This window comes from Solanum verrucosum, unplaced genomic scaffold (genome assembly GCF_900185275.1).
Source record: "Solanum verrucosum unplaced genomic scaffold, falcon-dt-bn FXZP01000022.1, whole genome shotgun sequence".
NCBI classification, from domain to species: domain Eukaryota; kingdom Viridiplantae; phylum Streptophyta; class Magnoliopsida; order Solanales; family Solanaceae; genus Solanum; species Solanum verrucosum.
The window spans coordinates 2498253-2512467 of NW_026020086.1; the positions used below are offsets into that span (position 1 = coordinate 2498253).

Consider the following 14215-nt stretch of genomic DNA (forward strand, 5'->3'; position numbering starts at 1 on the left):
TCTTGATCACAATGGAGTGGGGACCCATTAACTTATACTCCTTCCGTTCAATTTATAACTTATTTTTCTTTTTTATCCATTCAGAAATGGACATATTTTTATATTAAGTAATAATTTAATTTTAATATCTATTTTACTCTTAATAAAATGATTTATAGCCATATAAATATTTATGCTTTATTTTAGATCACAAGTTTCAATAATCTTAACTTCATATCGAATCAAACTAACTGGTATAAAATGAAACGGAGAGTGTAATAATAATGATTAACTTCAAATCTAAACGGCTCTATCTTTTATTATTACTTCGAAATTCCAATTAATGATGTTCAACTGTCGGTGCATGCCCGTGATTTTCTCCGACAATAATATACGCTTTGTCACTTGTACCTAAGCCTTTTAACTCAAATCACTCCGCTTAGCCCGACAAAACCCTCTTTCCTTAAAAAAAAATCAATACTGATTACTCACTAATTTCTGAGATTGTCATTTTCTTCCATTTATTTTGAGTGAATGGTAGCTAGCTGATACAGAAATTAGTTAGATTGAGAGAAAGATGATGGGTTTTTTGATGAGAAAAGATGTGAGGAAATTACTCAAGAGGAAGGACAGTGATGCTGGTGAAAAAGGTACTTAATTACTTCAAGATTTAGTTTTTTCCCCTTTTTTCCTTGTGGGGTTTTGCTAAAATGTGTAAAGTTGTAATCTTTGTACATTATGTTATTGAGGGATTTGGTTGTTATTGGGTAATTGGATATTTCTATGGATTCTTGGTGTTCATTGTCTTGTCATTTCTGTTGATCTTTTTGTTGTTGTATGGAATTCATCACCAACTAACTAATCTAGAAATTTGAAGAATTGGGAGGAGAAATCTGTATTCATATGTTAGCGCTCCAATGGTGTGGTCTAGTAGACAATGAAGTGGTTTGGAATCCTGAGGTCTCGGTTCAAAACTCAGTGGAGAGACAATAACACTAGGTGGTTTTTTTCATCTATCCCAACCTGGTGGATAGAGTTATCTTGTATGTTGTTGGTGAGAGGTGACACGTATCTCGTGGAATTAGTCTAGGATAGAGTTATCTGGGAGGTGGCACGTATTTCGTGGAATTAGTCTACGACAGAGTTACCTGGGAGGTGGCACATATCTCGTAGAATTAGTCTAGGATAGAGTTACCTGGTATTTGTTACTGGTGGGAGATGGTGGGAGATGACACGTATCTCCTGGAATTAGTGTAGGACAGAGCCACCTGCGAGGTGGCACATTGGAATTAGTCTAGCACAGAGTTACCTGGTATATGTTGCTTGTTGCTGGTGGGAGGTGGCACGTATCCCCTAGAATTAGTCTAGGATAGAGTTACCTGGGAGGTGACACATATCTCATGGAATCAGTTTAGGACAGAGTTACCTGGTATCTGTTGATGGTTTGAGGTGACACGTATCCCGTAGAATTAGTCGAGGTGTGCGAAAGCTGGCCCGGACACCACGGTCATCAACAACAACAACAACCCAGTGAAATCCCACTAGGTGGGGTCTGGGGAGGGTAAATAGTACGCAGACCTTGCCACTACCTCGTGGAGGTAGAGAGGCTGTTTCCAAGAGACCCTCAGCTCAAGAACATCAAATCTAAGTGACAGGAGAGATATATGCAAACATAACAGCCAATACAAAAGATAGCGTATAATCAACCAATGAGACAATAACAAGAAAGATATAGGGAGTGAAACGCAGTAAACAACAAAAGGCTAGGACTGCTCCAAACGCTAACAACCCAAATCCTCGCAAGGGAAGACAACCCGCTAACCCTACTAACCTTCAACCTTAATACGCGACCTCCACTCCTTCCTATCTAGAGTCATGTCCTCGGTGATGTGAAGCATAGCCAAGTCTTGTCTAATCACCTCTTCCCAATACTTCTTGGGTCTACCTCTACCCCTCCGCGTACCCTCTACCACCATTACCTCACACCTCCTCACTGGGGCGTCTGCACTCCGTCTCTTCACATGTCCAAACCATCTCAGTCTCGCTTCCCTCAGCTTGTCCACCACAGAGGCCACTCCCACCTTCTCCCTGATAACCTCATTCCTAATCTTGTCGCTCCTAGTGTGCCCACACATCCATCTCAACATCCTCATCTCCGCAACATGCATTTTATGAACATGTGCGTTCTTAACTGGCCAACACTCCGCTCCATACAACAAGGCCGGTCTAACTACCACTCTGTAGAACTTACCTTTAAGTTTCGGTGGAATTTTCTTATCACACAATACTCTAGAGGCAAGCCTCCATTTCATCCAAGCAGCCCCAACGCGATGTGTGACATCATCGTCGATGTCGCCACTCCCTTGGATTACAGCCCCAAGATACTTAAAACTTTCCTTCTTAGGAATGACTTGTGCGGCAAGTCTCACTTCCACATCTGTCTCATCCAACACATCGCTAAATTTGCACCCCAAATATTCTGTTTTGGTCCTACTCAACCTGAACCCTTTGGACTCCAGCGTTTGTCTCCACGGTCATCAAAAGAAAAAAATACTCCATATGTTAGCAACCAATTGTGATATATGTTTGCAATTGACCAAAATGAAAACATATGTATTCTCCCAGTTTGCCCTGAGTTTTTACTTAAATGGAACAATGACTATATTCCATAACTTCACCTTTGCTCCTATCAAGTCATTGTCTTCACAAATTCTTCGATTGAGCTAACTGTTCTAATACTTATGAATGGTTTTCCTCTGCACTTAAAAGCTAAACTTTATGAAATACATAAGCTCTTTCTACAAGATGTTTGATACTCATGGTCTAGTAGTCTATTGTTCAACGATCAAATTGATTCCTACAGAAGAAAAGATTTTCTATGTTCCTTTTCTTGATGCAGGAAGAGCATTGGAGGAGGTACGGGCGTCTTTGTTTAGCAAATTACGAGAATTTGGAGGTGGGAAGCGTCAACAAACTACCTTATGGGGGCCTACGGTTGCTTTGACATTCAATTTTTTTGTTTCTGTTAGTATCATCTTGATGAACAAATTGGTCAGTCTACTTAACCTTAATCTAACTGAAAGTAGATATTACATCTTTTAGAGATCGTAACATTTGCTTTCCTCTTCTCTCTTCCAGGTTCTTGTTACAGTCGGATTTAACTATCCAATTTTCCTCTCTTTCCTACATTATGTCTGTAGCTGGTTGATAATGGCAATTCTTAATGCTCTCTCCATCCTTTCCTTGTCTACGCCATCAAAATCGACAAAATATTCATCGTTGTTGTCTCTTGGTATAGTTATGTCACTTTCGACTGGGCTTGCAAATGTGAGTTTGAAGTATAATAGGTGAGACTTATGGTAATCTATTCTCCTCTGAAATCTTAACAGGTCTTCTTTCTTGATAGTTAACAAGCACGATATATTTCCAGTGTAGGATTTTATCAGATGGCAAAGATTGCAGTAACACCAGCTATTGTTTTAGCTGAATTTGTTCTCTTTCGGAAGAAAATTTCTTTCTTAAAGGTAACTGCTTCTTACTGCTAATATACAGTGTATGCTTGTAACCTAGTGGAGAGCTAGGTTTAGTTTCTTTACGCATTGTTTTTCGTTTCCATATGCCGTCAGTATTCTTGGAAAAATTTCCTACTTTTTTTTTGAGTAAGTGTGAGTATGCCTTTTATGATAACCGATTACTATGGTCAGTTTATTCAACGCAATGATTTCCGTTTGGTCCGTCTGCATCTCCCTTGATAAGAATATTGATCTGTAGCCTTATGTTTCAGGTGCTTGCACTCACTGTTGTATCAGTAGGTGTTGCTGTTGCTACGGTGACAGATTTGCAGTTTCATTTCTTTGGTGCTTGCATTGCAGTAGCATGGATAGTACCAAGTGCAGTTAATAAAATACTGTGGTCCAATCTCCAGCAGCAGGAGAATTGGACTGCCCTGGCGTATGCTCCAAAACGAATCTCCTTCTTATAAATTTTAATCAGTTCGTTGTATTTTCGTACCTCAAATTTGCATTTCTGGTGACAGGCTAATGTGGAAAACCACACCGATTACATTATTCTTTCTGGTGATGTTGATGCCATATCTTGATCCTCCCGGTGTCCTTTCATTTAAGTGGAACTTTTACAACTCGACAATCATTGGTGCATCGGCTGTTCTTGGTTTCTTGCTTCAGTGGTCAGGTGCTCTCGCACTTGGGTATGCATTGCTTAGTACATCATTTGGAAATTGCAAAGTTCGTTATTATTTATGCTTCTAATTATGTTTTCGTCTAATTTAGGGCAACATCTGCAACAACTCATGTGGTACTTGGACAATTTAAAACGTGTGTCATTCTACTCGGAGGTTTTCTTATCTTTGGTTCAAATCCGGGTCCAATTAGCATACTAGGAGCCATTACGGCTCTTGTTGGTATGTCTCTCTACACTTACCTTAACTTGCAGCCCTCGTCCTCTAAACAATCTCTATCGAAATCAAAGCTAGGCAAAGAAAATGCAGATGGAAGTCATGCTGATGAATCTGTGTAGTGAAACTCTGGACCAACAGATTAAGTTTTGTGAATGGAGGAGCAATTCACTAACCACGTAAAGCTTATCGCCCCCCTGTATTTGGTAACAAATGATAGCTAACATGAGCGTTTTATAAAGTTACGTTGTATATTCAAGTACAATGACTTTTGCTATACGTAATGTTTGTCAAGGGGACGATTGGATTCGTCTTCTTGAACAGTTAGCTAGAATGAGGAGACCAAAAAGAAACACAAGAATGGAGTACAAGTCATTCTTCACTGCTATGTATATGATTATGGAGTCAATTCTCTCTCAATGAAATGTCTATCCTTATTTTCTGAGATATTTTTGTTATTTGTGTCAAAGTGTGAAATTTCACTTCTTTTGTCTATCATATCCGTATGCTTGTTGTGCGCAATTCGGATTTAGTCGGGCTCCATTGTGGACTTCAGACACTGGGTGGAAAATTAAAATAATATCCATATGATTGCCAACTAGGGCAAAAACACAATTAAGCACATACATATGTTGTCATATCAATCTCCAACGGTCAAATGTTTGTACTTGACTAATTAAAAATATGAAACGAATTCTTAAATCTTAAGTTAAGGACTTTATATACTAAATGTATATAAATATAATTTACTATCAAGTTATTGATTGGGTAATTCGTTCAGAAAAAATATCAAATCTTTAAGAACCGATAACCCGATAATATAAAAATCAACTATTAAACCAATGATCCATTACCGACTTTTTTTTATTTTGATTATCGATATTAGTTCGATTTTAAACAACCCTATTTTTACTTATCTATTTTAAATTTTACACATCTATTAAGAAACAATAAGTAATTATTTTTTTGTGAAAATTTATTCTTGAAATGATAGTAGTGAAAAATAAAAATGAAGCGATGGAGTAATTAATGTGCCAATAATACAATTTCCCACGCAAAATCTTTTGGAAATTGTTGTACGAAAAATGGAAAATATATATGGAGTCAAACGTAACGGTTATTCATCCTTTTTTTTCAACCTGACTTTCAGATGAGCCTTTTGTCACGAACTTAGACTCCAACTAAACTCTTCGTGCGGCACTTGACAATTTATTCATGAATTTTTTATAAAGTTCGTGAATGAATTGTCAAGTGCCGCACAATATATTTAATACTCCATCCATTTCAAATTAATTAAATTGTTGAGGTGTTTTACTCCTTTTCAGAAAAGAAGATTAAGACATAAATTTGGCATAACTTTCCATTTTTATCCTTATTAATTATTGTTAAATTTATGATTAAAATAACTAAACATTAATCAATAACTAATTCTAATACTAACTAATGAAGGGTAAAATTGAAAGAACATTCTAAAAGTAATCTTGAAAATTGAACAATTAAGTTAATTTGAAAAATGAAAAATGTCTCAACAATTCAATTAATTTGAAATGGAGGGAGTAGAAATTTAAGGCCGTGACACCTTGCTGTCTAGCTTAGCTCAAGCTATATATATATATATATGGATCCGGCTCCACTCCATTACCCCTTCCCTCCATTTCGTCAAGTGCACGTCTAGATTAGAGACATGTGTCATTTTTAAAGTTTAACGGTCAAGATTATATATATTAACAAATATCATAACCATAGTTAAGTCAACTAATTTTAGAAAACTATTCTCCAAATTTAGTAAGAATTACAATATATTCTATACAAAAATTGATATTTATTAATATCATTAATTTCATATTATATTTTTATATTTAAATATTAAATTATATGATATTTAAGGTGAGAATCAACTAAATAATTTATGTACTAGTAAACTTTGCTCTTGAAATATTATAAATACTATGTTGAGAAACAAAACAAAAAAAAGTTAAGAATTATCGTGTGGAAAAAAATCATAAAATAAAAGACATGAAATAAAAATAAACATAAAAATAAAAAGATGAAAGGTTTTTAGAATTAAACATGAAATATCAGGAGAAAATGTGGCTATTGTGTTTGAAGGGGGGAAAATATATGTTTTTTTTAATAAATATTTTTTTATCTTTTTTTTTTTTGTGAAATAGAAGATAATATTGTTTTAAATGCAAATGTTTTTGAAGATTATTATTTATCACATTAAATATAAATGTTTCATGTTCTACAATTTTAATATATTTAATATTTAAATATAAAAATATAATATGAAATTAATGATATTAATAAATATCAAATTTTGTATGGAATATATTGTACTTCTTACCAAATTTGGAGAGTAATTTTTTAAAATTAGTTAACTTAATTATGGTTATGATATTTGTTAATGTAATATAATCTTGACCTTTAAACTTTAAATATGACACGTCTCTAGATTGTAATCTAGACGTGCACTTGACGAAATGGAGGGAAAGGGTAATGGAGGGAAGCCGGATCCATATATATATATATATATATAAATAAATAAATAATTTTTCGTATAAGCCTGGTATATATCATAACTTGGATAATGTAAAAATAACTTGCTAGAAACAGCTAAATTAAAACAATAGTGTAAAAAAAATTTAATTCTACACATTTTTAAATAGATCTAGCTGGATGATAAGTTAGAGAATGCATCCATTTCTTTCTAGTGGCTCCAAAGTATGTGTACTTTAATTAACTAGATATGATAAGTAATAATTTATCTACAAATCAAAATTGGGTCATGTGATGTTGTAATTTGTAAACTTGTAGAGCTGGTAAGATCCATTATGTTCAGACTTAGAGGAACATTATCACATGCATTATATTGCTTCTACACAACTCATAATAAAAAAAAATATTCTCTTCGCCTCAATTTATATGATACTTTTAAGATTTTGAGGTTCAGACAAATTTATTTTTTACTGCAATGAATTTTGTGCCGTGGATACGTACAAACTTTGGTGATTGACTGAGTTAAATAGTACTCCCTCCGTTCTTATTTACGTGTCGTCTTTTATTAAAAATAAATATTATTTAATACTTGTCATTTTACAAAATCAATATATAAATGACGCTATTCTTCTTATTTTACCATTAAGAGTTATTAGCCTTCAAAATATGCATTTGACTAACATAGAAAAATTAAGTAAATTATTCATATTCATTGATCAAATTAATTAACTAATGTTCATTGATTGAAAACTTCACTTTAAGAAAACATTAAATAATGGTAAACTAATAAACTTACGTAGTTTATTAAGGAACGTGAATTCTTAAATGATGACAACTAAATAGGAACGAAGGGAATACAAGGGAGTAAAATTAATGGAACTAGAAAACAACTTGTAATTACAAATATACTTCATCCGTTTTTATTTATATGCCACCATTTTAGATTTCACGTCTCTTAAGAAACTATGTACTAAGTTTTGTTATTTTACCCTTATTTAGTGTTTTCTTAAAGTCAAATTTTCAATCAATGAACATAAATTAATTTATAATCATGAATCAATCATTTACTTTTTCAATGTTGGTCAAATTCATACTTTCAGGACTAATAACTTTAAGAAAAATAGTGTCATTTATGCATTGATTTTTATGATAAATATTAAGAATTATTTATTTTTAATAAATACGACACATAAATAGAAACGAAGGAAGTATTGAGTAAACATTCAAAAGTGTTCAATTGCCAGTTTCCTACTAAAGGCCGTATTCACATATTTCAAAATTTTAAAAATGAGAATAGGAAATCTTGGAACAATGCACTGAAGCTAAATTTTCTCTTTTTCCCACTATGATTTTACTGAATTTAATCTTTCACGTGCATGTACAAATATTTGAAAAAAACTCAACAAATAGTCAAATTTAGCCAACGTAACATCATCGAAATAAAATAAATATTAATTTCTGCAAAAATGAAAAAGGATCAAATCTACCTCGTTTGACTTCTATTTTATTATAAAATAATTAACTATTTTCATACTTAAACAGTACTAAAAGTAGAAGAGTCAATAAGTCACCCTTCTCGTTAGAGTCAAGTGACTTTCACTCTTTCAAATTCATTATATTCAGAGGCTTCAATAGAGTCAAGTGACTTTCACTCTTTCAAACTCATTATATTCAGAGGCCTAACGAGTGATAATAGTTCACAGTTCGACTGCTAATTCAAGTTACAGATTTCACATCTACTTATTTCGATCGGGATAAAAATATGTTGGTCTTATGATTACTAATTGAGGCCTAAGGTAAAGAAGTAGTTGTGTTAAGCGCAATAGCAATGACTTTAGAGGAATTATTAGCCGTTAAGAGAAAGAAATGTCGAATAAGGTCACTCATCCGCTGAGTTGATCGAAAGAAGCAAGCAAAGAGTTATTCTAAATAAAAGTTCTATTCCTACTCTAGAATCCTGCAAACTATTAATAGAAAGTACCACCGCTACAATTGGACTGAAACAATATGTCAAATGTTTAGATCTGAACTAGCTACAACTTTAATATTACTTCGTAAATGAAAGTAATAATTCAACATGAATTAATAATTCTAGTACTATTGATGACAAGTTCTTCCTAGCTAGCTAACTATAAAATTTTAGAAAACTACAAAATTAAAGAAAAAGAATGAAAATAAATTAATGCATTTTTTTTTGTATAATAATATAATTAAGTAGTCACATGCTAGAGGAGCATATAGTAGTTTCCATATTGTTGAATCCATTGAACTTATCTGTCTCTGTTCCCCATGCCTACGTCTACACACCAAGAAGCACATAATATAATATTGTAATTGGTAACGCAACTAGCATTCCAAATATAACCCTGCCAAATAAAAACAATTTAAACAATCAACACGCTAAAGCAGAAGCAGATTCAGAATTTAAATTCAAATTAAATGTATACAAAAGTACTTACGCGGTACTAAGTATATCAGGGTGGAGATTGTATTCTTTTGCAAACACAAACGGAACAATGCCTTGTGGCAAAGCAGCCTACAAGTTATATATAAGTCAATTAACGTCAGTATATATAAGTTAAACTTATGACTTTATTATCGTTAATGTATATATACCTGAACGATAGCAACATGTAGTAATACACCGCGAAGACCAATAGCAATCGAAGTAGCAGCAATAACAGCAGGTCCTGTTAAGAACCTAACTGCCATGGAAAATGTAGCAACAGATTTTCCACAAGCTATGATCTTTGGTTGTAAAGCCATGAATAGACCTATATACATAATATAATTGTGTTATATATATATGTTAGTTACTTAATCCTTTATTTTATGAATGATATATGTATGTATATACCTAGACTGAACATAGCCATTCCGAGACCAGCATCTGATAGAATTGAGATCGAACCTTTCACAATTGAAGGCATTTGAATATTCCATCTGCAAAAAAATTGACAACATCATTAATCCAGCAGGTGAACGCTCACCAGCAAGGTGAAAGTTCACATATATTTTTGAAATACCTGAATGAGACGAGGGACCAAATGAGTCCAATCAAACTTGCATAGGTGTTTGGATTTCTTATCAACTTCCTCCATACCATTATAAGGATTAGCCTTGTCATGACACTTGCCGGAGGCATTTGTGATTTCTTCTCTCCATCTTCCATGTTCTTCGAACCATCCTCAATCTCGATTTCTTTTTCTACGTTTCCTTTACTAACCGAACTTGCATTCTCTATATAACAATTAAGTCAACACATGAACGAACACAAGTTAAGTAAAATAACAATAGTTGAGTATAACAAGACCTCTCGTATTCAATCAGAGAGCGCGTTTACTTTCAAAATGAGACTCTCCGATGCAATTGAGTTGGTAGTGGCTTCAATAAAAGTGAGATCAATAGCTTGAAAAATAAGATAGAGTACTAAAATTTGTTTGTATGCAAAATGAATTCTTTATCAATCTAAAAGCACTTGGATGGATTGAAGAAGGTCAACTAAAGTAAAGTAAACAAGGACAAGAAACTTATAACAAGAAACCAAAAAAAGTGAAAAGGACACCTTATTTCAATCTTCTGCATGCGCTAGAGACAAAAGACATGACAAAGTAAAAAAGGACTTTACTACTTCTCAATTAATATGACACTTTTCATTTTTCGAGAATCAAACAGTTTAAGTTTCATTACCTCTTGCTGCTGCTATCTCTTGTTGAAGAACAGCTTTGGATGCATCAAGAACTCCAAGTTCACTCGAACCACCTCTGTTAATCGCGTGTTTATGATTACCTTCAGATGTAGGAGAAGCACTTGAACTCCAAACAAACATATGAAGCTCTTTACTATTGTTATTACTATTCGACATTGGTACTGGTACTGGCACTGGCACTGGCGTTGGCACTCCACTTCCGCTTCCAACTTCCTTTTTCCTTTGTCCGGAAAACATTGGATTTGGAGGCGGATACACCAATCCATTAGTAGAAGCATTACTACCACTGTTGTATAGCTCCCCGCTCATACTCCTACCTGTCCAGACATATTATAATCAGAAGACGATGAGATGATCAGACAGTTCAATATGCATTATATTACTACATTACCTCCTCTGTTCTTCTTATTGCTTCCAATCTTCGACATCTCCTCTTCAAAATTAGACGTTCGCGGTGTTGGCCCTTTAGATGACTGCACAGAAAACACATCTCCACCATAGCTATTCGTATACCCATGCTTCGGACTAGCTGTTTTACTAGCAAACATCGCGTAAAAATCACTCTGATTAAAACTAGACGCTCTTGGAGTTGGTTCTCGAGACGATTGCACTGAGTAAATCTCAACACCAGTTAAATTCGAAGCTCTTGGAGTCATGTTATTCGATTGCAATATCCCCTTATTATAAGACGAAATAATCGAAGAAGCAGAGGATCTTCTAACAATTACATGTAATTTCCCATCGTCTCCAATTTCTGCATCAGCCTGTAATGGTTCACGTCCGTTAAGTGAAATTACATCAGATTCAACTCGAAATGAAGTAATGGAAGCTGCAGTTTCAGGGAATTGCTCTCCGATTAGTAACTTTGCTCCTCTGTATTCGAACATAAAAAGCATGAGAGTATACCAAATAACACTTTGCATAACAACAATTTGAACCATGAGATTCCCTGAGAAATCTCCGTACATTGCTTTAAGCAATGGAATACCCATAACTAATGTATTAGGCAAAGTCGATAATGAAAACAGAGTAATCACCCATTCTAAACTTCCTCTTTTGCTAAAAACATGCCAGATGAAAAGCGCGAAAAGGATAACAACTTTTTGAAGGGAATCAGCAGCAATGAAATGATAATTCATTGAGTAAGGATCATTAGTAGATATGAAATGAAAACCGAGCAGAGGAACAGCGAAAACCGCTACGAATCGATTGATTCCAGAGCACTGATCGGGGGTGAAGATTTTCCACCATCGAACAGAACCATAAGCTAATATCATAGCAACATATAAAGGTATAATTGCTGCAAGAACATCATATATGTCTTTGCCATTAATCATGGCTGTTAACTAAAAACCAAAAAAATGAGGAAGAAAAGAGAGAAAACTATGAAAGTAAACTAACAAAGATGATGAAATGTATACTACCTCTTTCCATTTTATATTACATATAGTTTGAATTTTGAGAATCCAACAAAAATCATGTAAAATATATTAATAAAGATTATATATTTGAAGACAAGGATAAAAGTTAAAAGTAGAAAAAATTTCACCATAAATGTCTCTTTGATAATTTCAAATTTATGCCCTTCAATTTTGGATATGTATAAGTAAGCACTTAAATTTATATAAAATTAAACAAATACATATGCATCATACGTGTCACAATACACGTAGGACATAAATTGTTAGGTAAGATGCTACATAGAAAGTGTGTGTCTATCTGTTCAATTTTATACAAGTTTGAGTGTCTACTTATGTACACTCAAAGTTGAAGAACATATACGTGAGTTGAAGCTAAGTTAAAGGGCATATTTGTGTCTTATGCCAATAAATGATATTAAAATTCAAATTATGGCATATGTACTACTTTCTTTAATTCATATAAAGTGATTTATTGAAATTTTCTTTTATAGTTAAAAACAAATAAATTTAATGTTAAAAAAAATGTTGACATTTTTTTCATATTTATCATTTCTTTTAATGAGGTTCTTAACTATACCATATTTTCTAAAAGATTACTTAGAAATAATCTAAAAAAAGTAATAGTAGAAAATAGCCTTTAATTTTTTTTCATATTTATCTTTTCTTTTAATGAGGTTCTTAACTACACCATTTTTTTTAAAAGATTACTTTAAGAATAAAAAAAAATAGCCTATAATTTTTTTTAATTTTCCAACAGTTCACTTAATATTGACTTAAGGAAGTAATTATATGAAGAGACCACTCCTTTTGTTCTCTTTTACTTGTCTAATATTTAACTTGATACACATCTTCAAAGCAATAAATAGAATATTAATTTTATTATATTACTATTTAAATATAATAAATTAAATATTTTTAAAAAATTATTGAAAACTAACTATAATTAATAATAAGAATAATTTAAAATTAAGTGATAAATTATATCTTAATTTTTTAAATTAAATAAATAAAAAATAGGAATTATTTTTAATAAATATAACGGATAAATAAAAATGGATAGGAGGAAGTAGTTTATTGGTCAAAGGAGGTGGGAACGTATGGTAATTAAATGGAGAAATTAATTAAATGCTATTCGGTTAATCTTCCTCTTCATGCGATTGCATGTAAAAGGGGGGGAAAGTTTTGACTTATCAGACACTATTTATTACGTGGCGTACTTATTAAAAATAGATATTTAATATTTCTTCGGTCTTTACTTATTTATTTACTTTTGAATTGGTATATCTATTAAGAAAATAATAATTGACATAGTGACTTTTTCATTTTATCCCTATTAATTATGGAGCGGATGAATTAAAAATTTAAGATTTTCAAGAAGTTCTTCCTTTTTCAAAATTAATAATCGAGGGTATAATAGATTAAAAAAGTGTCCTTTACTGATTTGTCAAAATGGACAAGTAAAAATAAACAAATAAAAAAAAGAAAAATTAGACAAGTAATTAGGGACAAAGGTAGTATTTGTTATTTTACAAAATAAATACATAAATAACACTATTCTTTCTATTTTACCCTTGAAACTATGAATTTGACCAACATAGAAAAACTAAATGATTAATTCATGTTCATTGGTCAATTTAATTAATCAAAATAAATTAATCTATGTTCATTTATTGAAAATTTAATTTCAAGAGAACACTAAATAAGAGTACAATGGTAAATTTACCTAGTTTTTTAAAGTCCGTGAAATCTGAAATGGTAACCTATAAAAAGAAACGGGGAGTACTTTTTAACAATAATTAGTTAATGCATAATATATTAATATATTATAATACTTAATTATAATAAGTTATTAGAACTAAGCATTTAATTAATTATATGAAATTATATTAAGTATATATATAAAGAGTGCTTAAGTTTGTAAGCAAGTCAAACTAAGTGATAAACCCCCTCTCTCTCTTTATAGATATATAATTTTTAATTTTATTAAGTTTTTATACTATTTTATCTTTGACCTTTTTGTAATTTTCAAAATACTCTTGTTAAAACATAACTCTTAATTATCTCACTATATATTAATGATTTATTATCAATTTAAGCATTTTTATTCAAAAAAGTAACGGTTAATTGTCAAATCCTCTTTTTTAATGACTAAATATGTTTACTAGTTCACTCAGAAAAGAATAATCATTATTC

The 14215-nt window shown here is 32.2% G+C and overlaps 2 protein-coding genes across 4 annotated transcripts; one reads left to right on the forward strand and one right to left on the reverse strand.

The window, feature by feature from the left end:
- The first annotated feature begins 289 nt into the window (after positions 1-289).
- LOC125824520 (nucleotide-sugar uncharacterized transporter 2-like) lies at positions 290-4723 on the forward strand. 2 transcript variants are annotated; one of them, XM_049503914.1, is made up of 7 exons: positions 290-629; positions 2879-3030; positions 3118-3326; positions 3410-3503; positions 3764-3930; positions 4016-4186; positions 4269-4723. In XM_049503914.1, the coding sequence occupies exons 1-7, from the start codon at positions 557-559 to the stop codon at positions 4513-4515; spliced, it is 1113 nt and encodes a 370-aa protein (XP_049359871.1). In that variant the 5' UTR covers positions 290-556; the 3' UTR covers positions 4516-4723. The 2 variants fall into 2 exon arrangements, with proteins under 2 accessions (XP_049359871.1, XP_049359872.1); XM_049503915.1 differs by having other exon boundaries at positions 321-629; positions 4016-4170.
- A 4384-nt stretch (positions 4724-9107) lies between these two features.
- LOC125824486 (auxin efflux carrier component 2) lies at positions 9108-11997 on the reverse strand. 2 transcript variants are annotated; one of them, XM_049503873.1, is made up of 8 exons: positions 10993-11938; positions 10786-10918; positions 10580-10746; positions 9919-10147; positions 9750-9835; positions 9509-9666; positions 9352-9428; positions 9140-9258 (listed from the first exon to the last, which is right to left on the reverse strand). In XM_049503873.1, the coding sequence occupies exons 1-8, from the start codon at positions 11936-11938 to the stop codon at positions 9192-9194; spliced, it is 1863 nt and encodes a 620-aa protein (XP_049359830.1). In that variant the 3' UTR covers positions 9140-9191. The 2 variants fall into 2 exon arrangements, with proteins under 2 accessions (XP_049359829.1, XP_049359830.1); XM_049503872.1 differs by having other exon boundaries at positions 9108-9258; positions 9919-10132; positions 10583-10918; positions 10993-11997.
- Positions 11998-14215: the final 2218 nt, after the last annotated feature.

Coding starts and splice junctions, on each gene's coding strand:
- LOC125824520 (XM_049503914.1), top strand. CDS start 557: ATGATGGGTTTTTTGATGAGAAAAGATGTGAGGAAATTACTCAAGAGG. Junction 3,504..3,763: donor AGAAAATTTCTTTCTTAAAG/GTAACTGCTTCT, acceptor CTTATGTTTCAG/GTGCTTGCACTCACTGTTGT. Junction 4,187..4,268: donor TCAGGTGCTCTCGCACTTGG/GTATGCATTGCT, acceptor CGTCTAATTTAG/GGCAACATCTGCAACAACTC.
- LOC125824486 (XM_049503872.1), bottom strand. CDS start 11,938: ATGATTAATGGCAAAGACATATATGATGTTCTTGCAGCAATTATACCT. Junction 10,919..10,992: donor CAATAAGAAGAACAGAGGAG/GTAATGTAGTAA, acceptor ATGTCTGGACAG/GTAGGAGTATGAGCGGGGAG. Junction 9,429..9,508: donor TACATGTTGCTATCGTTCAG/GTATATATACAT, acceptor TATAACTTGTAG/GCTGCTTTGCCACAAGGCAT.